Here is a 27,552-nt window from a genome sequence, read left to right on the forward strand (position 1 = left end):
AACCCTATTAACACTAATGGTGCTAGTAAGAAAGTCCCTCCCTCACATAAAATCCTTTTATTGTTATTGTTCAAATTCAAATGTACAACCAGGAGGCCAAACTCCTGGCCTAACTGAAATAAATGAGAAGACCTGCTTAAAACTGATAGTACAATAAAGAATTTTCGAAGTTGTTTACAGTAGAACTTTTCCTAATTTTTATTTTCTTTCTTGTTGGATTTAATCATACTCAATTTGACATGGTGACACTGGATGATAAATATTCCACATATGTAAGGAATTTCTCAAAAATTAGGCTAATAAAATTAAATATGAGGAAATAATGCTAGTATTGATTTATAAAAGGAGAAAAAATACTAAGGAACTAAAGTGGGGTGTGACATCACTCAAAATTGCTAATTTTGAAATCTCAAAATGGGTTCTTGGCCTAGGTAGAAGTCTCTTTCTGTTCACTCACACAGTGAATAAAATATTCAAGCCTAGAAAGGAACAAACATTTAAAAGGAGGTTTCTTGCTCAGAATAAAAGCTGTTCAAAGAGCACATATAAAACTCACATGGGAACTCGCATGTAATAGTCACATGGGAATCACAGTGGACCACTGAACTGCAAGGGAAAAATATTCAGAGTTGATGAAGTTTCTGAAAACAGGAGAGAAATGGTAATTGCTTCTTTCGGAAAAAATATAGAAGAGGAAAAAAAGAAGTTGCAGATAGATATCTTTTCACAGGCTCATGCGGTAAAAAGAGGAGCAATGAAGCTAACAAAAGCCACTGACTTAATTTATATTTGATAAGAGATTGTCTGAGGATATTATTCTGGGAGGGACAATCTGCATTTTGCTATGCACCTTGAAGAAGCTCTAAAAAACTTTGAGCTCTCTGGGGAAAATGTTAGCTATACCCCCGTGTTTAGCATTTCTTTCAACATAGGTCAAGACTATTATTTCTTGGATCACTCTTCTGAAGTGCTATAAATTTTCCAATGTACTATAGCAGAAGCCTTTGGAATCCCACTTGTAGACAAGTCTGGCATCATAAGCTTCTAATCCCCGTCTTGTGTTCATTTTGACTGCCATTATCTTAAAAATCTTCTTGCCACCCTTGCCAAAACAATATATTCCAAGCAGTTTATGAAGAAAATCCTCAAGACTTAACACATGAGATAACCACCTAAAATTTTTCCAATCAGTCTCAAAGAGCGCACAGCCAAAAATACCAAGGCCTCACTTTCCCACCCGTGGACATAACAGGATCCCTTTAGATGTGCACTGAAAAGACAAATAAATTATAACAGTAACATAGCTCAGATGTGATGGCATAAGTATTGCAGAACAGCCTGTGAGAAAGATTGATTAAAGAGACACTCAAATTAACTATACTGTTGTAGTCAATTGAGTAGCAAGATTCCTTCCACTGGAACAGTGACCAGCCAGTCAATATTCCATCAATATCCTTCAAGCTTAGAGAGATTGGGTTTGACAGCCAGAGAAGCTGATCTATCCAACCATCCCTGCTCTGCCCCCACTCTCTCCAAAGGAATATTTCATGTATTTTCTTTTAAATAATTCTCTTGAAATAAATTCCACCTGTATCAAATCTAGAAGAGCACAAGATGTAGCAGAAGGCAAAAACAACCTGCATGAAGAGTTTAGGCCTGGGGCATGACAGATAACATATAGGGGATATATCCTAAAGGCTGTAGAGTGAAAATTCAATGTACAGACACAAAGTGACATCTCCAAGCAGCTCCCCACATTGAACCAAGCCTCCCTTCACATTTCTAAACATAAACACATGTGCTGGCTGCCCTAAGAGTGTCTAGGATGCAGAGGAGGGATGGAAATTTTAGCTACAGTTTGCCCTAAGAGCACAGCTGAATCATGAATTAAAATAGCCCTTTTTTCCATACATGTGCTTATTAATCAAATGAGAGGCTTGGCGGTTTGGGGACTTTTTTCCCCTTCTGTTTCTTTGCTTTTCAAGAGGATAGAAGCTGTTTTTCTATTCATCCCTGCTGCTGTAGCAACCCTGTGTGTTCTACTCCAACCTTTTTCCTGCTGGCCAATACCAATTTAATTTGTAATGAAAACATAGCAACTCAGACTACACTACCTACTAGCACATCGATTATTTTTCAACAAACAATTACAAGGAAATCAAAATCCCATGTCTTTCTCTGTTTTTTGAGCTAGTTTTTGATTGGGGTTTTTTCCCCCATGTTCATCTTTTATTTGTGTTTATAAATGAGTTGAAGTGCACATCAGGATATCCATAAAAGTTGTACAGCTTCACCAAAGCTTTTTATATAGTAATATGGGTATATTCTTATGTATATATGTTGGTAAGATTCTACTGATGCACATACACTTATACCTCATATGTACAGGCTCTCATTTAGGGAAAGTGTATGAACCACACCAATATAAATCTCTTTATAAAACTAAGAGCAGTTACATAGTGAATGGTGACAGATACTGAAGGAAAGGTCTGGATTCCAGGAACTAGCTAACACGAAAAATATATGCATGCTTACCGAGATGACCCCACCAAATAGCCAAAGAGATAAAAAGGAAGAGTGGCAATGGCTGGCAAAAGACTGGGGGCACAGAGGAATACATTTCATGTTTGCAGATTCTCTGCAGCTGTGGACTAATCAGGGAAATGCTCTTACACTGAACAAATGATGCAAACCACTCAAGACTATGCAATTAAAGCCTGGAATTCACAGTTCAGTTCATTTACTGAAGGACTGAAAATATTAATGTTGCTGAATATCTGTGTGCAGGTACAGGAATAGGGTGTTCAGCAGAGATTTGCTTGACCTACCTTGTTTGAAAGTGAATTGGTAGCACACAAAATAACATGTGGAACTGAGGCTACTCTAATGACCAATAAGGAATGTGCAGGACCAGCCTACAACATAACTAGTGGCCTGCACCCTTCAGGAGAAACAGGAGTCTTGAGGATATATCAGAGTTAGAGATTTGGAAGAACATTATAATTCTATAGTATGGACCTAAGGGATAAAAAACCCAACTAAAACCAAAAGGGTTATCTTGTTATGATGCTGTATTTGGTAGATTAATTCACTCTCAGTGATGAGTTGCCCCTTCAAATACCTAATTATAGTATTACATATAACAGTATGGAGAGGGTGGGGTGAGTGTAATGCACAAGAAATGTTGGGATTTTTATGGTCTTTGTTTGCTTTAAGGTTTAGACCATTCTACTTGTTCAAAGAACTGACAGTTTTTCTTGTAATGAAAATTAGTGGCAATTAAGAAAAATGCCACTAACTAGAACCACCTAGTTCTAGTTCTAATTTTGTTTGTGTTTTTGGTTTTTTTTTAATTTGCTTATTTGTGGGTTTGTGTTTGGGTTTTTTCTATTTTTGTTTGTTTGTTGTTCTAGGAAACTTACCCTCACTATCAAATAGCCTCCCTTGGGCAAGAAAATTAGCTATTGAGAAAATCATTCCTGTATGGCAGTGGTTTCCTAAACGTGCCTGTAGTTTCACATTCCCTTGACAATTTTTCTTAGCTTAAAAATGGTAGTGAGAATCTAGGAAATAGGACCGAATGTTCTCACATCTCCACCAGCTTTGACTGTTCATGCCTCTCACATTCATAATACTTTATCCTACAGGTAAATTTCAGATTCTCTTAAAACCATTAATCCTTCCTATGTCTGGAAGAGAAGCTGTGGATGCTTCAGCCCTGCAAGTGCTCGAGGCCAAGTTAAATGGAGTTCTGAGCAACCTGGTCTAGTGGAAGTTGTCCCTGCCCACAGCAGTGTGATTGGAATTAGATGATCTTGAAGGTCCCTTTCAACCCAGGCCATTTTATGATTCTGCTACATCTGAAAAATCTATATTCTCTGAACTCTAGGTCCTCAGAGCTTGGAGAGATAAGAAATTTCCTCAAAAACTACAATGAACAACACTGATCCTGATGATTTTTCTCTCATATGATTTATTACACTACTTCTACAGCTGTATTTTCCTTTGCTTGGAATTTGAATAACTGAGCTGGCACAGGTGGTTGTTATGAAAAGGTCGGTGCCCAGGAGCAAGTAGGTACCAGGTTCAGAAATCTGACAATTAAATCCATCCCTGGACAACCCCAGAGCCGTGTGTGCTACCACACAGAGGGAGTCCACCCCGGGCTGAGATCTGCTTGACCACCTGAAGGTAAATTTAGGTGAGACAAAATTAGACAATCACAAAATCAAGAACTACAGAGTTGGTCATGTAGGGAAGGTCCACAGGGGGTCATCTGGTCCAACCTCCCTGCTCAAGCAGGGTCGTGCTACAGCACAGTGCACAGAATTGTGTCTAGGGCGGTCTTGATTATTATCTCCACTGAGGGAGACTCCACATCCCTCTGGGCAACTTGTTCCAGTGCACGGTCACTGCAGAGTGAAAAATTCTTCCTCGCGTTCAGGTGGAACTTTCTGCGCATCCGCTTCCCTCGTTGCCTCTTGTCCCATTTCTCAGCACCAAGGAGAACAGCCTGATCTTCTTGGGACCCCTCCCTACACACCTTCTCAGTCGTCTCTTCTTGAGGCTAAACAAGCCCAACTCCCTCAGCCTTTACTCGTAAGAGCAATACTCCAATCCCTAAAGGAGCATGGAGACCTCTCCGTCCCGGCAGAGGCAGCTCCCACTGGGAGCTCGCAGTAAGATCTGGCTGCGGGTCACGCCAAGAGGCGGCCGGGGCGAGGCTGACCCCGGAGCCACACTCCCGAGCCGCCGCCGGGGCCGGGCCGGACGGGCGGGCGCTCCGGGGCCGGCCCTGCGGCTCGGCCCGGCCGCGGCTCCGGCGCGGCAGAGGGCGCTGCGGGCGCGGGCCTGGGCGCGCCGCTCCCGGCAGCGCAGTTCCCGTTCCTGCGCCTGTTCCCGTTCCCCTCGGGCAGGGCCGGGCGGCGGCCGCGTCTCGTCCTCGCTGCCCGCTCCTCCCCGTGCCTCGCAGTGGTCGGCGCCGGTGGCGGGGAGGGCGGGGAGGGAGCGCGGCGCCGCCGCATGCATCGCTGATGGAGCCGGGCTCGGGGCTGCCGCAGCGCAGGGCGGGGGGCGGCGGGCTGGAGCTCGGGGCGGGCTCGGCGGCGGGGTCGCCGGCGCTCTCGGGGGGGCAGTCCCGCCGCAGGAAGCAGCCGCCGCGCCCGGCCGACTTCAAGCTGCAGGTGATCATCATCGGGTCGCGGGGGGTGGGCAAGACCAGCCTTATGGAGCGATTCACCGACGACACCTTCTGCGAGGCCTGCAAGTCCACCGTGGGTAAGGCAGCGCGTCCCGTCCCGTCCCGTCCCGTCCCGGGGGAGGGGCGTTCCCGGGCCCGGCCGTGGGACCGCGGGTCTCGGTGCGGCGGCCGCCCTTCCCCGGCCCCTGTCCCGCCTTTCCCCGAGCCTTTCCCCGAGCCTGGGCCCGCTCCCCGCCGGCCTGGCGTTCCCTCCCAGACCTTGCCGTGGTCCCCGTCCCCTTCCTGCCCGGGGCAGAGGGGTTGGATGTCCCCGGGTGGGTTCCTGGGCCGTGGTAAGCTCAGGGGCTTGGCTGGTGCCAGACGCCAAGAGCTCTTCTTGGAAAGATCGTGGATGTCCTAGTTACCTTTGCGAGTTCTGAGAAGCTGCTGGCTGTCCTGTTTCAGCCTTGCTAACGGCAAGCAGTTTAAAGAAAAAAATTAGGCATGGTTGGTAAAGCAGGTTTTTGTGCTAAAGTTTTAAATGTTGCATGAAAAGAGACAGAAGTATTTCAGGAGTCGAAAAGTTGCAGTGTGTATTCTGTGTACTCTTCCAAAGTGTTATTCAACTACTCTTCCAGACTGCAGTCAGATTAACTCCAGATGGCTGCTATGGCTTCGTGGAGAATCCGCCTGTGATGTTAGATCCGAGATTAATGTTTTGTTTCTTGATAACACTGCGTGTTTGGCTCTTTAAGCAGCTAACTAGAGAGCAAGCTCCTAGTTCCGTGCTGTACTGTCTTATTCATGATTTAGTCATCTGTGCGAGTCTCTGAGGTAATTTAATGCCTGCTGTCTTTTAATACACAAGTGTGTAAAGGGAGGAAAACAACCTAGTTATTCTGCGTTGTTATTAGAGTCCTATCCTTGGAGTTGAACTCTTGAGTATTGCAGCAAGGTGGTTGTTAAAGTCTGTGTCACTGGAAAATATGTATGCTTAGCTTAATTGTAGCTTGGAATGTAGAGGGAATTTAAGCATCTGATGAAAAGTGATTGTATTGCCTTTTAGAAGCTGAGTTATTACCATCCAAAATTATCTTCCTGTAAACAAAATGATGCACAGTAATTCATACTTTTGTTTTAAAGTGTGTTTTACCACTTATTTAATTCTTTCCTAGGCTAAGAATCCAGATCTGGTAGTGCAGATTAGCACTGTTATGTTGATAAGTTTTTTGGTTTGAAGTTGGCAACTTAACCTTGTAGAAGTTAGAAGGACAGTTTTAGAGGCATTACTACTCAAGGGATGTGTTGTAATGAAGAAATGTTGACAGCTTGTCCAGGTTAACAGATTAATTGAATTTATAGTACAACTAAAATACAATTAATAGTATTCTTTATAAATTTGCCAGGTCTAGACATTGATGTTAACTCTCCTGCATCTTGTTTAGGTTGACCCACATTATGGGTTCAGTCAAGTTTGGGCTGCTCTCTGTAACTGGAGTTAGTTTCCTGCTGTGAATCTTGGAAAGTGAGGGGAGGTGGTCTAGACCCCAGTCCAGACTTCCAGGATGGTGTCTTTTCAACAAAACTGGTTTCCTAAATAACTGAGACAATGATTTAAGCAGAGAAGCTTCCTTATTTTAGGGAAGAAACAGGAAATAAGTAGTGATATGCTGCTAGACAGAAGGTTACGTAATGTTTGTTATACAAAATGTGCCAACATAAAGCAGCATAGGGAAATCAACTTGTGCCAAAATAGATGTAGAAGGATTTGATAGTAATGGCATTTTTTTCAAGGTCCTCAGACTAAACTTGAGAGCTGTTGAAATTCCCCCAGATCTTTTGACTGCTAAATGAAGGAGCTTTTCACAGTCAGCACATACTCTGATTTTTTTGCACTATAAAGTAAGAAAAAGTAACCTCTGCTATTTACATTTCATATAGATTGAAAATAACTCCAAAACAACCTGAGTTCAGCCTCTAATACACAGTTGAAGTCATAAAGCTCTTTGTCACCACTTAACTGCAGTGGTTTTCAAGAATTTGCAAGTGGCGAATGTGTTTTAAGACATCAGTGAAAATGCTGTGACTGATCCAGTTACATGAACTGAAGATATCTTGAGATTAAATTTGAAAGGGCCATGTAACCAACCAAAAAACTGCATTTTGTTGTATTAACAAAGCTGTATTTAAAATGGAATGCTAGAATACATATTTACTTCCTCATCTTGGTATTATTTGTCTCAGCCTTACTTTCATGCTTTTATACTAAAACCTGTGGATGTATAGGACAAAAAGAACAACATTTAGTACCTTCAGCTTTTGTATGAAAGCAGAGGCTACTCAGAAGACTTCCTCTGACAGTGGCAGAACTGAACATGTCCAAAGACCTTTTCTGTCTTCTGCTCCTAAGTGCTGATAATAGTGCCATGTTATAGAAAAGTGGAGCATTTCTGCAGGAAAGGGAAGATATGGATTCAATTAAGTAAGATACAGTATTTAAATGCTAATTTAAGAAGACTACATTGCCAGATTGGTAAAGAAAATTTTGTAATGAAAACACATCAACATGTCTTCGGTCTCAGCTCAGATATGGAACTTCTTTGAAAGTGTTCAAAAATAGCTTGGCAGATTATTATTCATAACAGCACACAATGTGCTGTTGATCTAAAATTCTTTTGATGTATTTATTTTGGGCATTATATTAGTTACATGGAATATTGTGTCTCCTAAAATCTGCTATTTACATAGCACTGAGAATACCCAATATGCTCAAATATTTACTGATTTTTGAAGAAGGTAAAATTACTCCTTCCATGCCAGTATCAAATCCCCTGTCTTTCTATAATGGGATATTAACTTGTTCAGGGGTAATATTGGGGTCATATTAGGTTTATTAACAAACACAAATCTATACTTTTTCTTTTGAAGTAAAATTTGATCTTTATTTCTTATTTGTTGCCTGCATTATTCACACAGGAGCAGAATCCAAAGCTACCACTTGAAGGTTTTCCAGAATTGACAATTTAAAAAAAATGTGCACCAAATATGGTGTGAAGAAGAATGATCTTTCCAAGGGTAGTGGATAAATACTCACTGCTACATTTGTAAGAAGATTCAAGCATGGGGGTGGAGAAAGTGTTTGCCTCTGCTTCTTCCACCTCGTTATCCTGCCTCAACTAGCTCTTATCCTAAAAGAAATACATTCTTATTCAGATCTCCAAAGCCATGATGTTAAATTTATATATTAATATATTTTTTTTTTAAAGGGACTCTTTTTCATCAGAGTCCCTTTATTAAATATTCAATGGCCTCTGTTCTCTTCCCAACATCTGTCCAGCTACTGCTCATCTCATGGTTGTATGTCCTACCTAATCCACCAATTCTTAGTTCATTCCCAGTCTCCCTGCTGTTTTTCTTCCATGACAGATCTACAGAAATCCTGTACTTAGCAGTATTTCCTGTCAATCTAATTTTTCTGCAGACATTACACTTCTCTCTGACTTTTATCTCTGAACCTGAGGTTCCTGCTCTCCCAAAGATGAGGCCCTGCACTTACTCTCCTCTTAGGATGCTGATTGTCCTGGTACTTCAAATCAAGTTGGGCTCCTCAGCTTTTATTTTATGTGCTGGCTCAGTATGTGAAGTCTCTTGAGACCCTGTCTTATCTTTCAGCTTTTTTCCACCAGGTCTAAAATCATCCCAGGGAAGAGGCCTTGCCTTTGATAATGCCAGTGCAGTTTATGTGCCTTGTGCATTGCTGGCTGTTTTAGCAGCTGTTCATAAGAAACCAAAGTGTCACATGTAGTAAACACTAAAGCTTTCTCTGTCCTTGTTTACAAGCAAAATGATAGTGGAGCTTGTAATGGGAAGGGTTGTTGTGGATCAGGATGGGAATTTAGTGACCTGTGATCTGCTCTAGGCCTGAGGGATCCAGATCAGTGGCATGTAAATGCATTGTGGTGCAAGACTCCTTTGACTTCACAGAAGTGCTCTTTGACCTTGTTTCACCTTCATGTGAAATGGTATGGAAGTCAGAAACTCTTGAGATTTACAGAGGTCCATAGCTTTTCCTTCCAAGTGGTATTTTTCCTATTATTTATTTTAAAATACCCATGTCCATGCAAAATTCCTAGTGTCCATCAAATGAACAGTAGCAATAGTGAAAACTTTAGCTTTGTCTTCTATCAGAATGCTCTTAAGTAAGGCAACCTCTGTCTTTAGTATATAGACATTTATATATGGTATACAAATATATACATATATACCTTTTTATATGTATGTTTGGAGTTTCTGTCACAACTCAAACCTGTTTTCATTCTCATTATCCTTAAAAAAATGGGGGCTAACAACATAAATGTTCCGTTTCATTCCCATGAGCTTGTCACATAACATAATGCTTTTCACTTAAAAGTATCAGACTACTCGCTTTTAAAGTTTTTGTCATTTTTCAGAGCTGCTTGCTAAGTTACTGCTCAGTTTTTTTAGTTGCCTATTCAGTATTCTCACAGGCACTGTAAACATAGTATGTGGCTTACTAATAATTTTATTTTTTTTCAGTAAATCAAAAATATGGCTTAAAAATAAATTTAGTAGTTTGATGCAATCTGAGATGAAGAACAACCTATAAAAATTCTTCAGAAAATCATCCTGAGTCAACTAAAATAACATTATTTTCTTTGATACACTTGTGTGTACCTGTGGGCTCTCTGACAAGTATAATTCATTTTAATTTTTCTTAAAACATTTCCCCCCGCTTCAGTAAGATATCACTGAAAGCTTACTTGGTGTGGGGAGAGGGAAGAAAGTAGAAATAGATGTTTCTTAGTTTACCACATCATGACAAAGTAACAATAAGATGCTCTTGCTTTAATCAAGAAATAGCTCTTAACGTGAGAAATTTATGCTGTTATATTAAAAAAAAGGAAGGAAGTTTTGATGAGGGATAAGTAATTCTCTGAGAATTGACTGTTCTTACTTTTGCATATCCAGGATGTTAATACATCTGGTTTTATGTATTAGCTTTTTCACTAGTGCAGAATAGTGTAAATAAACCATACCAATACCTTGTTAATGGTGTGCTGCAGTTTCTTGCCAAACTATAAACAGCGAGAAGCAGAAACTTGCAGAGAAAAACGGTTTTGTCTTACAGAAAACCTTAAGAAAATTAGGGAGCATGTATGAATTTCCTTGTTTGTCTGGAGGTGCAAAGTATGACAGAAGCCTGTGTCCCCCAGAAGCTACCTTTTGCCTTTAGGAGCAGTGTAGTCACTTGTGATGGACAACATAGAGGCTCCAGCAAGTGAAAACACCTGGCCAGTCATTGTTGCCCCAGATCTGCCAACGTGTATTTTACAGCATTTGGTATAGTCAGCAATGGTTTGCTATGCATAATGATTTTAATCCTCATAAGTGAGCAAAACTGTAATTTTAAACAGGAAAAGGTAGGTAGATAGTATAAATTATTAGGGTTTAGGAATAGAGTTTTGTGAAGGTATGGGGTTTTTAATTAACAAGAGGTTACAAGAAAGAGTAAATTTGAAGTTGAACTTTGGTTTTTTGGTTTTGGGTTTTGGTTTTTTTTTTTTTTTCATTTGTAAACTAGATTTTAACTTCAGCTGATAGAAATATTCAGGCCATCTGTTATATCAACACTACAGGACTGTCAGAGAGCCTTGTAGTCCCTAGCCAGGACATATATGAGAATACACAAATAAAACAACAGGCAGAGTAAAGAGGCCACTTGAATGCTGTCAAATGAGGAGTTAGGTTTGCAAGGAGACTGGAATGCAGCTGTCAGACTCAGTCTCTGCTGTGAACAGCTGAGCGTGTCATTTGCAAAGGAAAAAAAAAGAAAATAGGGCCATATGATTCTCAGGGACTTCTGGAAGTTGGTTAGCAACACTTTTACAACTTATTTCTGCTGATATCCCAAGGAGAGGGAAACTTGATACCAAAACAAAATGCTTATAGGTTCTGCTGTCTAAAAATCTGGTTATGTTGCTCATGAAATAACCTTTCTTCTTCCATTCAGTTTTCCCTTCAGGTCAGGTAGTTGTTGACCAGAAAATTGGAGTCTGTTTCATTCTAGTCTGTAGCCCATTTTCCAGCTGAGATATGGGTACACTTTTATTTTAGGCAAGCAGTCTCAAATGTCTCCATGTTAATCGTTCTAGAATTACGTGCTTGAAGCTCTACAGACAGCGTATTTTACCTGCCTCTAAAATAATCCCTAAACATACTTAAATCTGACTTAGCACTATATTATTCCAGATCTCTTCTTTGAAATTGTTAAATTTGTAATGTGCATTTTGAAAGAGGAATTTCCACTTTGGTGTGTTTTAAGAACTAAGTGCTTGCCCTAGAGTTTGGTTAAAATAAGACAAAATGGTTTGGGGTATTTTTTCTTTGTAACAGTTTCTGTAATCTTTTCCTGTCCTCCCTATGTGCCCTTTGTTGTTGATTGCTTCCCCCCTCTCAAGCAAGATGATGGAAATCAGAAGGCACGCTCTTTAGCATCTTTTCATTGACTTTGGCAGTTTTTGGATAGGTTTAAGTAAACAGGATGTTTTGTAATAAAGATGGTTTTTACCTCAAAACTCATGTGATCTCAGTTATCAAATGTAGAATAAGTAAGAAATTTTTTTTTTTTTTTTTTGGCATAATGGTGTCAGATGACCAGATTCAATAACCTGTCATAGTCTTTATATATGTTTGTTTTAAGGCTTAATTGGCAATAACCTCTGATTTTTTTTTAACTGTGTTTCTTTAAGCATGGTCTGATTATCTTTCACTGATTTAATTACTTTGTTGCAAATCACTAATAGGCCTCTGAAAATTGAATCCATTGGAATTGATTTTAGTTAGAGGGGGTTTTTTTGTGCTCTATTTGCATCTATTTTCCCAGCTCTTCCATTAACTTTGTTACCAGGAAATCTTGCCACTGAAAGGTCACTCTGTGTGCATTAAGCAAAACTGTTTCGACTTTCTTTTTCTGTCTCTTATGAACGGAAATTAAAGATTATAAATTTAAACATAAAATGCATAGTAAGAAGCTTCTTTAATATTTTATTTCTAAACAAATGTTTTTAGCTTTAAAGAGAAAGGCTGTACCCAGTTGTGTGTATTTCAGTTTGTGCTTTGGCAGATAAGCTCTAGTTCTGTTTGGGGTGAGAAATTAGTATACTGTAGTCAGTTCTGGGCTAGGCTTCATTTTTGTAGGATTTCAGTCTCAAGTTTGAAACAGTCGCAAGTTTGGTTCATTGACAAGAAATGTCATCCTCAGTGACTTGCCCTTATCTAGAACTTCATTATTGTGCTTCTGATTTGAGTCTCTGTTCTCTTTCTTTTAAGGCTGTTTAGTTTTGTAAAGAGTGCAGGCAGGTTATTTGGCTGTGTGTTTAAAATACTTTTAAACCTTTCTGTCCTGGTAGCCCTTTGTTTTTCCTAGAGGAGGCATAGCTTCAGTTGAGCCCATGTTGTAATAGATGTTCTTTGTACAAGCTAAATTTTTCATCCAAAGTTCATGTGCTACTAACAAGGATGGTGCACATTAAATATAATGTTGCAAATCCTTAACTTGTGTTACACCAGGTTAGTGTTGCTGTCCTTAATGCTGTGTTTAACATGTGTCTAGCCTGTGGGGAGAGGAGAAATGCTCCTTTGCAGTTTTAAGTTGCAGGGCAAGCTCAACTAATATACGTTCAAACACTTAAATAAATGCAAAATCAGAAACCCAAACCAGAGGCTGAGGTTTGTATTTTTGTGCCTTTTTCATTAGTTTTTGTAGGATGTTTGTTTGGACTCCTGAAAAATGCCTTTCCAGCAAAACATGGGAGTCAAAATGTGACATCCAAAACACATACTATTTTAATCTATAAAATCCATAAAAAGAGAGATGGTGATTTGTATTTACTAGTTGTCAGAGTGTAATAATTTTGGAATATTACTGATTGCCTATTGTCCATGCAAGCCTGATGTGTAGAGAAAGCTGACTTTTTAATGGGATGGGAGATTGTAATGAGCCTTTTGTTTCCCCTAACATCACTGTGACCTGGCAAATGGCATGCTTCAGTATGGTCATAAGCACATGCACTTGTCAGGTTTCCTGGCATGTGTATATTTTGTTACTCACTGACAATTAACCCAGCAGCCTTTACATGCAAGGTGGGTAGCATGCAAACCACTGGTAGTTTGCTGGTATTGTAGCAGCCAAAGAGAACCTTTTAAATTCCTTTCTTTTTATAAGCTATGTTATTCAGATTTAATGCAGGTGTCAACAGTAATTGTTGATTCTTCTATTTTATTGAACTATATATAAAACCATGCCAGCGTAATTGTATGGATAGCAAAACTTTTCATTTGGTATTTCCATTAACATGTGTCAAGCTAAATAATTTCTTTCATTGACCTTTTTCTTAACTCAATGCAATATTTGAAACTGAAGTAGAAAACAAATTATTGTGTTGTTGTTTTAATTGAATTACTAATTTGTATGTAAACTCGAAGCGCTGGCTTTGGACTGTTTATGGTGAAGCAGGCTAATGAAACCTGACAGGCTTAGGAATTTGTTTCTTCGTGTGCAAAAGGAAAGATGCCACATTTTTTCCTTCAGTTTTGGCAGACACGAAGCTTTTGGTATTGTATTGATGCTTGCAGAGCATTACTAATTATAAAACGTAATTGAGCAACCTTTGAAGAGTTCTGGCACTCTGTCTGACTTAAGTGATTCAAACAATTCTATAGAAGATTCTGTCTGCTTTTCCAAAACTGTTACTTGTTTGTATCATTCCTTGCAAAATTTCACAGTAGGAAAATATCTCATGGTACAACTTTAAGACGATTAATAGAAAGCTCTTCCTTTAAACTAAGAATGCTGTTGACATATTATTTATTTTGAAACAATCTCTTTAATATGTCGTCTTTTCTCTACTTCATTTTATTAATATATTGGACCTTCTAGTCCCAGGAAGTCCCATTTGAAAATGTGGTTTATTACAACAGTTGGATTTTCTCTCCATAGTTTTTTGGGTTTTTTTTTTTAATATAACAAAAGCTTTTTGTTTTTTTGTTTTGTATAAGATTGCAGTGGTTTTATAAACCACTTCTATAAAAATAAAAATATTTTTATGTTAGAATTATTGAAACTTACATGAAATCCCTGTGGTGGTTTTAACACTCAGCTTGGGCTCAGAGATGATTTAGACTTTTTTTAACATCAAATGAATGGCAAATCATATAGTATGTCCTGTATGACAGAATGGCAGGATGGGGAATTGGAATTGAGATGGCTGGGCAGTTATATTCAAACTTCCTTGAAGACAGGAGAGGTTTGAGGCAAGCAATTACAAGTAAAGTTCTATCTCATAGACAAAGCTATGACTATTAAGACAATTGCATTTTATAGTTTAAATGCATTTATATAGAGAAAAGGCTTATAAGTGTGGAAATGGATGTGTGTTTCTTTACAAATATTATTAGAATAGAATTATGAGAAGTCTCATTTCACACACTTGGAATACTAGAACATAGCTGGATCATTTCTCTTCTGCTTTTGCACTAAGACAGTCACTTTTCAGAAGTGTACAAAAATATTTCTTGAAGTTAGGATTAATAAATTCTTTGAAATTTTAATAATTTGAATATTTTTATCAATTTGCATATGAACACTTGAAAATTGGCATTCAAGATTTTGAGGTTCTTAGTACAAATCAGTTTAACATGTTAACTTCTGGGGTTTGAAAGAGGTACGTGTGTGTAAGTGAAGTACAGGCATCATGTCCTGAATATCTCTCCAAGAATTGGTGATTAAGTGTGCTAGCAACTATTAAGGTCATGGAGAATGAGGACAAATGTCATGGTGTGATGACCATTACTTTTATCAATATGCAATGTGCAACTGTAGGCTGTTAGAGGGGATATTTGTTTAGGAGAATGAAGGTCAGTGATCCTTCCATTTATTTAATCTGGCTGAAAAATGTCCACTTGCTCTGCAAACTAAAAATATGGACATAAGGGCCAAGTTCAGTCCTTTCTGTCAAAGTTTAAATTCAATCTCAATTCTTAATATCAGCAGGGACACTCAGCTTTTACCAAGGATAGTCTTTGGGAAAATATGTCGTTTTTGTTAGAGAAAATAAAAACCATTTTTTCTCTTCACTTTCATCCCTGTTCTTAGTTTACAATTGGATTTGAAATGGTAAAAGTGTTTGCAACACATTATGCTTCTACACTTCTGTGTGAGTTTTAACTGTACAGGTCTGAACCATGTTCTCATGTCTTTTTATTTCTCCCTTTTTGATTTAGCTGTGTTAGGAGGGATGATGTGTAGAAGGATGAACTGAAGCAAAAATCTTCTTACAAATGTATCCTAAAATGAACAGGATCACAATCTACAAATCTATTATATTCAAGGACATTTATTCCCTGATACATTTTTGTAGTTAAGGTGGTAATCTTTTGTGTCCAGGTATTGTTTGACCACAGTATGTCTTACGTGTTGCTAGCCAGCATTAGTTTTTTATAAAAGGTAAATCTTTCTGTTTAACAAAGTCTTCATGGTTCTATTTTTGATATTTAGCATGCATTCAAAATGCATCTGGAGTTTTGAGATGATCAATGAAAGTACCATACAGGTATAAAATAAATTTTAAAAGTCAAATACCCTCTTTGAATATAAGAAGTTTTCTAATTTATAGGACTTAAAAATTACAGTCTTGATAAACTTTTTCATAAACCAACCTCAATTCTAGCACTTTACTACAGCACATTACACATGCTAAGCATCCATCCTAGAAGCCACACCTATATTGTTCCTGCTTCACAAACAGCAAAACTGATGTGGAGGGATTGGTTCTGCTCCATGCCTCCGGGGCATCTGTACCAGTTGGAAGTAGAACAGGCTTGTCCTTGACAGTCGAGGTGAATAGGAGAGAAACAATCATTCTGAGCCTGTTGTTTTACTGTTGTGTTGGGTTTAACTGCTGCTGGAAATTTTGCACAAAGTGGAAGGTTTATGTTGTGATGCTGCCGAATTGGATGGCTCACAAGTTATTTAGTGGTTGTCAAATCCTCATGATGTTCCTGAGCTGAATGTAGTGGTGCAAACCCTTCTGCTTGTTCAGACTGTTACAAGTTGATCTAAAAAAAAAGTATAAAAAAAAAAATTGCACCCTCATTACTTTTGCTTCTTATTCCTCCTTTTCTGTTTACTGTATTTTATTTATAGGTGTTGATTTTAAAATCAAAACAGTAGAGCTAAGAGGAAAGAAAATTAGATTACAAATCTGGTAAGTAAAACAAACATGCAACCAGCAATATGTTTTAATTTTTATGTTCTAGCATGAATTAATATGCTTGTCTAATACTACTATTAACTGTTCTAAGCTGGTTTAGCTCTTACCCTATTACTCCTTTCCTCCATTCCCACAAGACTTAAACCAAACCACATAGCTCTTAGATTTTTGTGAGGGTAAAAGGAGGAGAAGGAGAGATAAAGTTAGAAGTAGGGCATGAATGTAATTACTGAAATATTAATGCATCACAGAGGCCTTGAGCCGCTTTTCCTGGAAGAATGACATCACCTACATAAGAAATAGGAGTTCTACAAACAACAAAAGTTGACTGTTAAATAGATGCAAGAGAAAGTATATTTTGTTTTCTTTATTTTTCTGGACTGATTAAAACTGACCTTCATTGTAACAGCAATTGTAAAGCAACTGTGAAGTATTCTCGTAACTGTTTTTCTGAAGCTTGGTATAGGCAGTGCTGTTCCTTTGACACTGTTTTTAAATACTTCAAAGTGAATGATATTCAAGACTTAAGTAAATCATATCCACCCTAAAAAAATAAAGCAATCCCATGCAAATAAAACTCTACCTTTACTGGTACTGATGTCCTACTACAGAAAGGTCAATGTCTGAGCTAAATTCTTCCTTTTTGCAGTAGGCTACATGATTTCTGGTAATGGTTCTCCATGTTAGTGATTAATACTATTTTTATTGCTTAGAAGTTATTAAGCTAAACACTCCTTTGTTTTGCAGAGTAGTACAATACATAAGCATAATAATGAGAGAATAAACCAGCTATGTTCTATACATTAATCTTACATACTACTATGTAGAAGCTTAGCTTTGGTTTATTAACAGTGTGTGATGCATAATTAGCATTGTAGTTAAACTGTTTAAGCTGCTAACAATCCATAGGCGGGGGGAAGCTCTAAATATTCTTTTTATTACACTTTTGGGATATTCTAGTAGTTTTTCTTTCTGAACTACATGGATGCAGTGAATTCAGTTTACTAACTCCTCTTGGCAGGTCACCATCAATTCTGTCTGTCACACCATGTGTCTGTCTTGCTTCCCTCTGAGTTAACTGCTGCTTCATCTTTGGTCTCATCAGTCACCTAACACTTGAATGTTAGTGGCATGTCTTCATTCATCTGTCCCTCTTTGGAAACCTATGACCACAAGACTGGCAGTTGAGCCAGCAATTGTTAGCCAGGGTCTGCTGGAGCTGACAGAGGTAACAAAAAATTCTGATGTGGAGATGCTAATGTGTACCTAATATGCTTACTGTGAAATGTACTAAGTTTATAAAAAAAATTCCCATGTTGAATAAATACGTTAGAGGAGTGAAGACTTTTGGAAAAGAGATGTTTAAACCATTATTTTCCACATATTGAGAATATGCTAGTAGGATATAGGACACTTTAAAAATTGAATTTAAAAGTTGATAGATTGCTAAGATGTGATAATTACTCCTATGGGAAGCCTTACTAAAATGGCAAGTAAAACACAATGTAAAGAGATAATATTTTAAAATATGATAAAATTCATGAACATGACATCCTGCTCCTAAGTTTCACTTTCTCTTCAACAGTGGCTGTTAAAATGTTGTTCTTATACTTAATCTTTAAACCTACCTTGGCATACTTCCAGGTTTTTCAGAAAAGTAATTAGATAAGTATGACTTTTGCTTGACAGTCCTTTTAGTGAAGAGATTTTTTTTTCCTAGTATCCAATGTAAACCTCCCCTAGTGGAACTCGGGGCTGTTTCCTCTTATCCTGTCCCCATTTACTTGGGAGAAGGGACCAGCCCCCACCTGGCTACAGCCACGTTTCAGGCAGTTGTAGAGATTGACAAAGTCTCCCCTGAGCCTCCTCTTCTCCAGGCTAAATAACCCCAGGTCCCTCAGCTCCTTCTTGTACTTCCAGTTGTTAGGTTGAAGAGGAGAGCAGTTTACCAAATCAAGGAAATTTAGAAATGAAGACTTCAATTGCATGGCTGATCAAAAGTCAGTCTCCTTTCATACCTACATAGTGATAGAATTTAGGCTGCATCATACTTCCTGGTAGTGTTATGTACATTGATTGCAGTAACTTTACTACAAAAACGACCTGTTTTATTCAGTGAACAGATAATTCCTGAAGTTTACACCTACCTGTTTTCTTAAAATGACTAAAGTTACATTTCAAAGCATGAAATTTTGCTTTTGTTTTAGTAGTCTGATTATTCTACTTCTAGAGTTAAACAAGAATGGTTTTCAAAACGTTTAATTCAGTATTTTTATGGTCATTTGACCTGTCTGTTCCCTAACCACTATCAGCAGAGTGTTTTTCGCAAAGCTCTACCACTTGAGGTTATCAAAAGGTACCTTAAAACAGTACAATGTTGAATATTTCTAGCGATTAGGTGTGCAGGACCATCCTTTTGAAAGCAGCTTTCACACCTGCTGCTGTTAGTAGAATACAAAAGGACTTTTTTCTTGTGTTCTTTTCATAATGGGGAACTGTGCCCTGAGGGTCAAGAGAGGCATCTACTCTCACCTCTAGCTTCCTGTCTGGTCCCTGCTTCCCTGATTTCCCTGACTTCAAGTCAGGAAACAGCCTTCTACTCCTTACATGATGCAATGATAGAGCTTCACTGAGGACACAGGGGAGTATCGACCTTTTCATGCTACCTGGAACAGGTAGTGGTGCCGCTTGGGTTGCCAAAAGTGTTAGGATACAGTAAATCAGCTTCTGCCATGCAGTTCTAGGCTGACACAAGCTCCTGTGTCTTGTGAGAAGTAATACCTGCATGCAACTCAAGTCTTGAAGTAGAGTAACCAGAACTACTGGATAGTGTGAGTGTCCAGGTAAATCCAAGCATCTGTGAATCAGTGCTTCTTCAAAGCTGAAGAAAACTGATCCAATAATAGCAACCCCTTACTGATGCTTTGAAGCAGGACAGGAAGGTGTCTGACTGTGCCCTCTCAGCTGAGTAATCTGGGCAGTCTCTGACACAAACAGCTGACAGTCACTTCCAGCTTCCCCTCTGAAAGAAAGGAGCTGGTTGTGGGAAGCAGTGCTGCCCTGCCACTGCACCCAGTTCCTCTCTGGGTAGCCAAGGGAGTTCTCTGATACCTCTACAGGTTTAATGCTCAAGGTAGCCAGAGACTTGGGAACAAAACAAGCTTCATTTGCTTCTGAAGGTGTTTTAAAGCAATGCATTCTAATAAAAAAATTCACATTCTGCCTGCTCTGTTTTTTAAGAGACAGTTGTCTTGGAAAGTCCCTGTTCTAGAATATATAAGAACGTTGTTTCTTTGGTTCAGTACCTCTGAAAGAAATTATTTCTATAATAAAAGATCTTAAATATATTTGTGGTTCATGGGAGGAAAAAAAATCTGTTTGACAAGCTGAATTAACCTTTAAAATTACCTTAAAGCATTTTTTAAAATACTACCTGTAGGTTCCATAGAAGCATAGAGCAGTGAAAGTGTTACATTAGTGTTAAGTTTTTATGCAAGTTTCAAAATATTTTTACTTCTTTTGCCACTTTACACCGCCACTCATAAAAAATTAATTTAACTAGAGAGCCAGAGACAGTTTTGACAGTTTTCTGTCCATGTGTTTGTTTCAACTGGTTTGGATAGACACAGAGAACATTCATGTAAAAGATAAATTATCCAAAGATATTTTAATTAAGATTAACTGTATTTGTATTGTGTTTTATGCAGTCTACCATAGAACATGACAAGTCAACACTTGAAAATGGGCTTTATGTTATTTTTTTTAATTTGCTTTTGTTTGTTGTATGTTTGTATTTTTGGAGTGATGTCTAGTTTCTGTTTGGAAAGCAAAAAACAGTCAAGCCATTGGATTCTCTCATTGCAGATTATAGCTGGTTGAGGATATACACTGTATATTTCTGACTACAGATTAGAAAGACCAATGCTTTTCATTTAGAAAACTTTCTTGGAAAAAAAAATCAACAGAAGAAAACTACTTTTAGCATTAAAAAAAAAAGTAATCTTTCAGTTTTTTCAGTTATGCCAAGTCATTGTTTAAGTTGTAGTAACTTCTTATATGAACCTCTGGAATTTACTTTAATTGGAATTAAATTGAACTGCCTTCTGCTATAGTGTTGATTCTGACCAGAGCAAATAAAGAACTAGTAGCACTTGGTATCACTCATGAAAGTCATGAGTGTTAAACAGTGGTCATCCCTTCTTCCAGCTTTCCACTAGTGCTTCAATAGCTATCCTTACTAAAATACTCAAACTGCAGGAGTGAATGCATCCATGAAAATAGTATAGCAAGAATAATTTTTCCAGCCCTGCACATTAGAAGAAGGCATTTAAAGTTGGACGTGCTTTTAATGTAAGCTTTGCATTAGGGGTGGTAATTTTTTTTCTCAACACTGGAAGAATTTGCTGCACATTTTCATGAAAAGTATGATGGCACCTAGTAGAAGACAAGATTTTCCATGCTAAAGATCAACTTGGTATTCAAACTGCAGTTTACTTAGGTAGCCTGGGATTGCATTTTAAACTTACTTATTGCAGAAATAGTTTTCCAACTTTCACCTTACATTTTGAAGACTAATACAATTTAAGGGTAATGTTAGAGACAGCAAATTCAGCTTACTTTCTTCCACTTTTCAAAGGAAATAAGGGCTAGAATATCACGCTCACAGTCAGACACCTGCTGACTGGTTTCATTTCCACCTGCTACAGGAGGAGAGGTGAAGTGTGGGGGAGTCAGTGACTTCAAGCAAGGCGAAGAAAGTCAGCCATAATGCACTGGAATTGGCATGACCAGGTGACAGCCAGTGGTCATCTGGCCATTTAGTATAGGTAGTGAGCAGCCAGGCTGTCCATGGGTGTTCTGAACTGGCCACAGCATGTGGTTGTCCCAAACAGGCAGCAAGCCAGACTTCAGGTTGTCACATTTGGACATTTGGGTGAAGGACCTACACAAACAGGAGCACAGAGTGCAGCAGCCTAGGAATGCTGTAAACTTTTAAAGAGCCTGAGGATGTTGTGGAGAGAGGATAAGCTGATAGTACCAGGTGGATTTGGAGATAGAGCACTCAGCAGGGCTGGGAAAGTGTGGGGTTGGAGATAGCTGGAGTGGGAGAGTTTTGTAATGTTGCATAGTTCTCTTCACGGCCTACTTATCCAGTGCACTGATGACTGCCTTCAGGGAGGGTAGTGGAGCATTAGTGTTTGTTTCTCCTTTGTTTTTATAATGTATGTACTCAGTGATCTGGTACCCCATGATGGAGTTGCTAAAGGTCCTTAGCTTTTACCTGAAGGCACAGACAAGTGACTCTGAAATACCCTCTTTATTTCTCTTTTCCACTAGGGGCACAGAAAAGAGGGAAAGACTGGCCAGCAAAACTAAACTGACAAACAAAACCAAAAAGCAACTTTTCCCATTGCTCTGAACAAAGATAGAATTGGTGTATTCTCCCACGAGATGTGCCCTTCCACCTGCCATGTAGTTATTTGTGCTCAGAATGATGGAACTAAAGGTACCCCACCCCTAATACACTTCATCAGTAGGCTGGATTAGCAACAGATGACACAAGGCTGCTCTGCAAGGTCATTATTCTGAGAGTTCTGTTCATAAGCACTAGAGCAGTGTTATCCATATGTGGAAAATCAACGGTTCATAGTAAAATTACTAATTTTTTAACAGATTGAACTTCCAAAGGACCTTCCAAAAAATGAATCTGACTGTAATAAAAAAGTAATGGAAAAGAATGTAGAGTTACTTGCTGTGATTAATGTTATATATATATAATTTCAGCTGCCAGAACTTGTATGGCTTTACAAAAAATGCCTCATTAGTGAAAAGAATACTACCAATTAACCATCTAAAACTGGTCTGCAATACTACTGGTGCTTGACCTTATTGAAACAGGCTACCTGTTTTCATTTTCTGTAGGGTCCCAGAGGTTTATATGAATGTAATTCTGAAGTTCTGAGAGTGAGATTTGAATAAAAATAAAACAAAAATGGGTGAAATATGAATTGGTTCTTTTTTGCCCTTTGTTGCAGTGTCATTGGCTTGCAGTGAAGCATAAGTCATTATTTTCCCACAGGCTATGAAGCAGAGCTTGAAAATCTTTTTCTATTGGACTCTGCTTTACTTTGTAAAATCACTAGCAAATATTTGTTGCTATCAAGTACACTTGTGGCAATTTCAGGGGCAAGTTAATAATACTTCACTTTGAAACTTGCTTGAAATTCCTAAAGATTTTATGCAGAGTAAGATAGGTTTATGGTAGTCTATTCTACTGCTTGTGTATAGAACCTTAAAGGAGTTAAATCTTCAGGACAATCAATGTGGCATTTTGTGAATGTGACTTTTTTGGTTTTTTTTTTTGTAACAAGTGTTTCAGGTCTCCATTGTTAATCTCATTCCCAAATTCATTCTCCTCCTTTTGTCTAAAATGTGACTGTTGAAGAGGATTAATTTCGAAGTCTCGAATCCCAACACACATGCACACAATTTTCCTCCCTCCTAATTTTTAATTAATTTCCTCCTACTCTTAATTTTGATCCATCTTTTGACTTGTTCTAACAGTGAAAATTCAAAATTATACATTGACTTTGGGAGCTGTACTCCAGCAACAAATGCTTGATCACTTTGGAGCAGCATATAACCTATCAATTGAAATACAAGTCACATTTTAAGACTTAGGATATGTACCAACTATTTTTTTAGTATAACTGTCAAAAAATCTTCCCTAGGCAGGCTTGATGATGTGATTAAAAGCAGTTCAAAAGTTTTCATGGTGCAATAAGAAACAACTCTTCTGTCTCATCTACTTTGGAACAGAAGCCATATGGGTGACTTAGTCTCGTTGCTGGAAATTATTCTCCAGTGTGAATGCACCCTGTCTGAAATACCTAAAGTGCTGACAGTGAGGATGGAAATGTTACTTGCACACCTTAGATAAATAGTTGTAAGTGTGAAAGTCAGGTCTCTAGTGCAGAAGTTTTACCACTTAGTTATTGCTCACTCTTTTCGTTCACTTCTGTGCCAGTGGGTTTTGCAGTAGTTTTAGAACCATGGCTGAATTGCTGTGGTTGATCCAAAAAGTGTCTGAAAGCTCAAATGATACTGATCAGTGCATTGCTCATTTTATAGTTGGGTGTGTGGATGTGTTTAATAAGCATGTATCCATTTTTTTCCTTTATTTTTTCATTTTTTTCAGGGCTGCTAAAAAAACCCAACCAAAAGTCCACAAAACGCACAACACCAAATAACACAAAACCAGCTTTATCTCCTGGTACATTTTCATTGGATAGCTTCACTCTCAGACACACATAGAAATGTTTGGTGGCCTTTCTTGGTGAAGTTAGTATGGGATAAATAGTTCTAATATGAAAACGTTTTATGATTGAAAGTACTGCTCCAGGTTTTTTTCTTGAAATTCACACATATGGAAGTGTCTCTAATGAATGTGGGAGTGTTATTATTAAAATGTAAACAAAGTTATTCTCTACTTTGCAAATTGGTGAAATATTTGTGCCACTGTTTGCTGCTGCTTCTTAGGGACACAGCAGGTCAGGAGAGATTCAACAGCATTACCTCAGCTTATTACAGAAGTGCCAAGGGAATTATTTTGGTGTATGATATCACCAAGAAGGAAACATTTGACGATTTACCAAAATGGATGAAAATGATTGATAAGGTATGCCTTAAGTATTTTCTTTTTATATGCTTTATTTAACAAGGATTTTTTCCCCTCAAAAGAATTTACAGCATGTGTTTAGGATTAATAAGCTACTGTCAGATGCTTTCACTGATTACTTTTAGCCAGGATTTAACATTGATGTGTTTTGCTTGCAAAATAGTTGTCCATTCCTGCTTTCTTGAACTAGAATTGTCCCAGTTAGAAGTGTCAGTGAAAATCTGTAACATTGCTCATTTACCTTTGCAATGGGGGGATGGGAGTTGGTTTCCTGTCTGTGAAATAAGGTCATTGTGTTCATTCTTAGATAAACTAGAGCAGCTAGTTCTTAAATCATGTTTTAAAAATTGAATTTAAAATTTGAAAATTTTTGAAATAATGTTTGGGAAGAGCACTTACCTATAAAGTGTGTCAGTGTGGTTCCTTATTTATTAGTGGAATTGCCCTTTTTTTGTACTGTGTTTGCATTACAAAATCTTACGTTTCTAGGTTTAGTTAATTAGAAATGTTTTAATTGCAGTATGCTTCAGAAGATGCAGAGCTTCTATTAGTTGGAAATAAACTGGACTGTGAAGTTGATCGAGAGATTACTCGGCAGCAGGGAGAGAAGGTAAGGACAGGTCTAGAGGCAAAGCTGTTGTGGCATTGCTGCTGATGGTCCGTGGCTGCTCTTGTTCAAACTGTTGGATGCAGGGAGCATATTGAGAGTGATGGTTGTGGTCTCTCAAAACCCATGTGGTGTTTGTATGTAATGTGCAGTTTTAAGTGTTCCTGCTGGAGTAGTGTTGTCTTTGGTCTAAAGAAAGAGTAATCTACAAGTCAGTTTACACTGTACCAGTAGTGTAGGGGATACTCCTTTTTGGGCTCTAAAAGGGGACATAGTGAAGACTTGAAGCACAAATGGAGATCTCTAGTCAGGAAATCTTTGTGTGCCTTCTTTCAGATATTTGCTTCACAGTACTATTGTAAAGTTGAGATTAGCTGTTTTGAGAAATTCTTCCTTTTTGGCAGTCTGCAGCAATACGTGTCAACTGAATACATAAATTAAGTCTGGAAAAATGCAGAGTACTTTTCCAATAAACTTATTTTAAGCAAAAATTATGTGTTGCAATATTTTCTGTACCATGCAGATTCAGAATTATTAATTGAATTAGACTTCCATCTCAGATTTGGGGAAAGTTCTACGTTTGGATTTTTTTTAAGGTTTTATGAGGAAGATATATTTGCTATCTGTTGCTGTTTGCATGTATCTTCATGGAGTTATTTTATTTTCTCTCCCATCAGTTTGCACAGCAAATAACTGGGATGCGGTTCTGTGAAGCAAGTGCCAAGGATAATTTTAATGTGGATGAAATATTTCTAAAACTTGTTGATGACATTCTGAAAAAGGTAAAATACTGAGGTGGTAGTATTCCTCTGGTCACATGAATGGTCAGTGTTTAAATAATGACTGCACATGCTTGGGAGGACAGAGAACAAGTACAGATTGTCATATAAACTTTTTGGATAATAGATAGTGGGCATGATGCAGTTCACAGACTGCTGACCATTGCATTTCACTATTAAGACCCAAAATACCCTGAAATTGAGGCTTTGTCTGTCAGTGAACTCTTGAAATGAGTTCTTTTTATGTAGATGACTGTTTACAGGTGATTTTTCTTTTCTTTAAGATGCCACTGGATGTTATAAGAAGTGAGTTGTCCAACAGTATCCTGTCCCTGCAACCAGAGCCAGAAATCCCACCAGAACTGCCTCCTCCAAGGCCACATGTCCGTTGCTGTTGACTTTTTATTTTCTCCAGAGTGAAAAATATGAGCAGGAGGGTAAAGAAAGTATCTGTACTACTCTGCACTACAATCATTTGGCAGTTTCTCGTTGCACTTTGTTATTCGAGTCAGAGCTACACACTAACTTGTAAATATGCAAATATACAATCCTATGTAGGATTCAACTATAACATTTAATTATTACCCCTCTCCCTCACAATGTTTCGTTCATTGCCCCAGTGTTATAAATACTGTACAGTCGGTGGGGGTTTGCCACACATCCAGTTGAGGAGGAGGAGGAGAAATTAAATCTATACCTATTCTTGACATAAATGTAATGTTGTTATAGTTCTTTGTTATTATAAACAGGCAGGCAGAAGCTCTTCTGGTATGAAGATAAGTATATGGTGCTTTGCTAACTATTTTAAAGACAAATTTTTTAAAAACAGAGGACTTTATGTACAAAGCTTCCATAATCAGCATTATGTTTCCTTTTAATGTAGTGAAAACTTTTTTGGCTGTAGCATCCTCTGCTGACTGGATTTATTGAAAAGCTAAGTTTAATTTTTGGCAGTCTTTTATTTATTTTGTTTGATGCTGCACCCTTTCTTTGTATACCAAGACATCATACCTGGTGCAGATCTAAGATTGCACTTTGAAAAAGCATATATAATTTTATGCATAAACATAAATTTGGTTACAAGAATCATTAAGTTTCAATAAAAGAATGGAGATATATCAAACTCTAAAAGAAGTATAAAAAAGCAATGCTGCTGTCCTAGACAAATTCTTGAGGAAAAAAAGAAATTAAGATGATACATTTTCCTGTGTCAAGGAATATATATGTGTATTTTTTGTCTGGACATCTGTAGGGATGGGGAAAGGGAACCTAAGGTAAAATTATTTTCTTTCCTAATGGTGGAAATTATTCCCATCAAGCAAATACTGTGTTAGGATTTTGTCTGATAATGAACTTGTGAATTATATCTTTGGTATATCTTTTATTAAATGCACTGTTTAGTTTAGCTGTGGTAAATCAGTAGATACATATTTGAATAACTTGGTGTGTCCTGAATGTTGTGGTATTGAAAAACATTGTGGTCTTTCTAAACTAATGAAGTGCAAATAAAATTTTGTATTTATGAATGACAGTGGAACTGCACCTGTTATTAGAATGGCAAGTATCAAATGATGGGTAAAAGGTAGAATGTGGAATATTAAACAACACTTGTGTTAATTGTCTTATGATTTAATTTTCTGTTTGACAGTTCCTTTAGGTGTAGTTGGAAAAGCAGCAGACATTAGTTGTTCACCTTGGTCACTGCTCTGTTGGGAGAGCAGCTGATGACCTGGCCCAGCTGATACCTTCAAATAGCATGTGACTGCTTGTCATGCTGTCTTAGCAGGTGGTCGCCAGACTATTAGTTACACTGACAACACAAGTATGAACCAGTCTTTTTCACACTACAGCTTCTCTACTTCGCATTCTCTGGTGCTGGAACCCATTTTGTCTCCTTTGCCACTCTTCTAGCCAGAACTGGCACTGAGCACTAAAGTATACCACTGACTTAAACAGATTCTCTCTGTTTTATGGGAGAAAAAGAAGACACAACAAACTGTTCACACACACACACACAC

The 27,552-nt window shown here is 38.1% G+C and overlaps 1 protein-coding gene across 1 annotated transcript; it reads left to right on the forward strand.

Annotated features, from left to right (window-relative positions):
* The first annotated feature begins 4,899 nt into the window (after window positions 1-4,899).
* Window positions 4,900-26,307, forward strand: RAB12 (RAB12, member RAS oncogene family). The gene is made up of 6 exons (XM_021525178.3): window positions 4,900-5,277; window positions 16,404-16,464; window positions 24,010-24,148; window positions 24,669-24,758; window positions 25,433-25,537; window positions 25,819-26,307. The coding sequence occupies exons 1-6, from the start codon at window positions 5,034-5,036 to the stop codon at window positions 25,930-25,932; spliced, it is 753 nt and encodes a 250-aa protein (XP_021380853.1). The 5' UTR covers window positions 4,900-5,033; the 3' UTR covers window positions 25,933-26,307.
* The last annotated feature ends 1,245 nt before the right edge of the window (window positions 26,308-27,552 follow it).

This window comes from Lonchura striata, chromosome 1, assembly GCF_046129695.1.
Source record: "Lonchura striata isolate bLonStr1 chromosome 1, bLonStr1.mat, whole genome shotgun sequence".
In the NCBI taxonomy this organism is placed as follows: domain Eukaryota; kingdom Metazoa; phylum Chordata; class Aves; order Passeriformes; family Estrildidae; genus Lonchura; species Lonchura striata.

Bases quoted from the DNA above. Each gene is read 5' to 3' on its own strand.
- RAB12 (XM_021525178.3), top strand. From the start codon at position 5,034: ATGGAGCCGGGCTCGGGGCTGCCGCAGCGCAGGGCGGGGGGCGGCGGG. The intron at 24,759-25,432 runs GTAAGGACAGGT...CTCTCCCATCAG, and splicing joins CTCGGCAGCAGGGAGAGAAG to TTTGCACAGCAAATAACTGG. The intron at 25,538-25,818 runs GTAAAATACTGA...CTTTTCTTTAAG, and splicing joins TTGATGACATTCTGAAAAAG to ATGCCACTGGATGTTATAAG.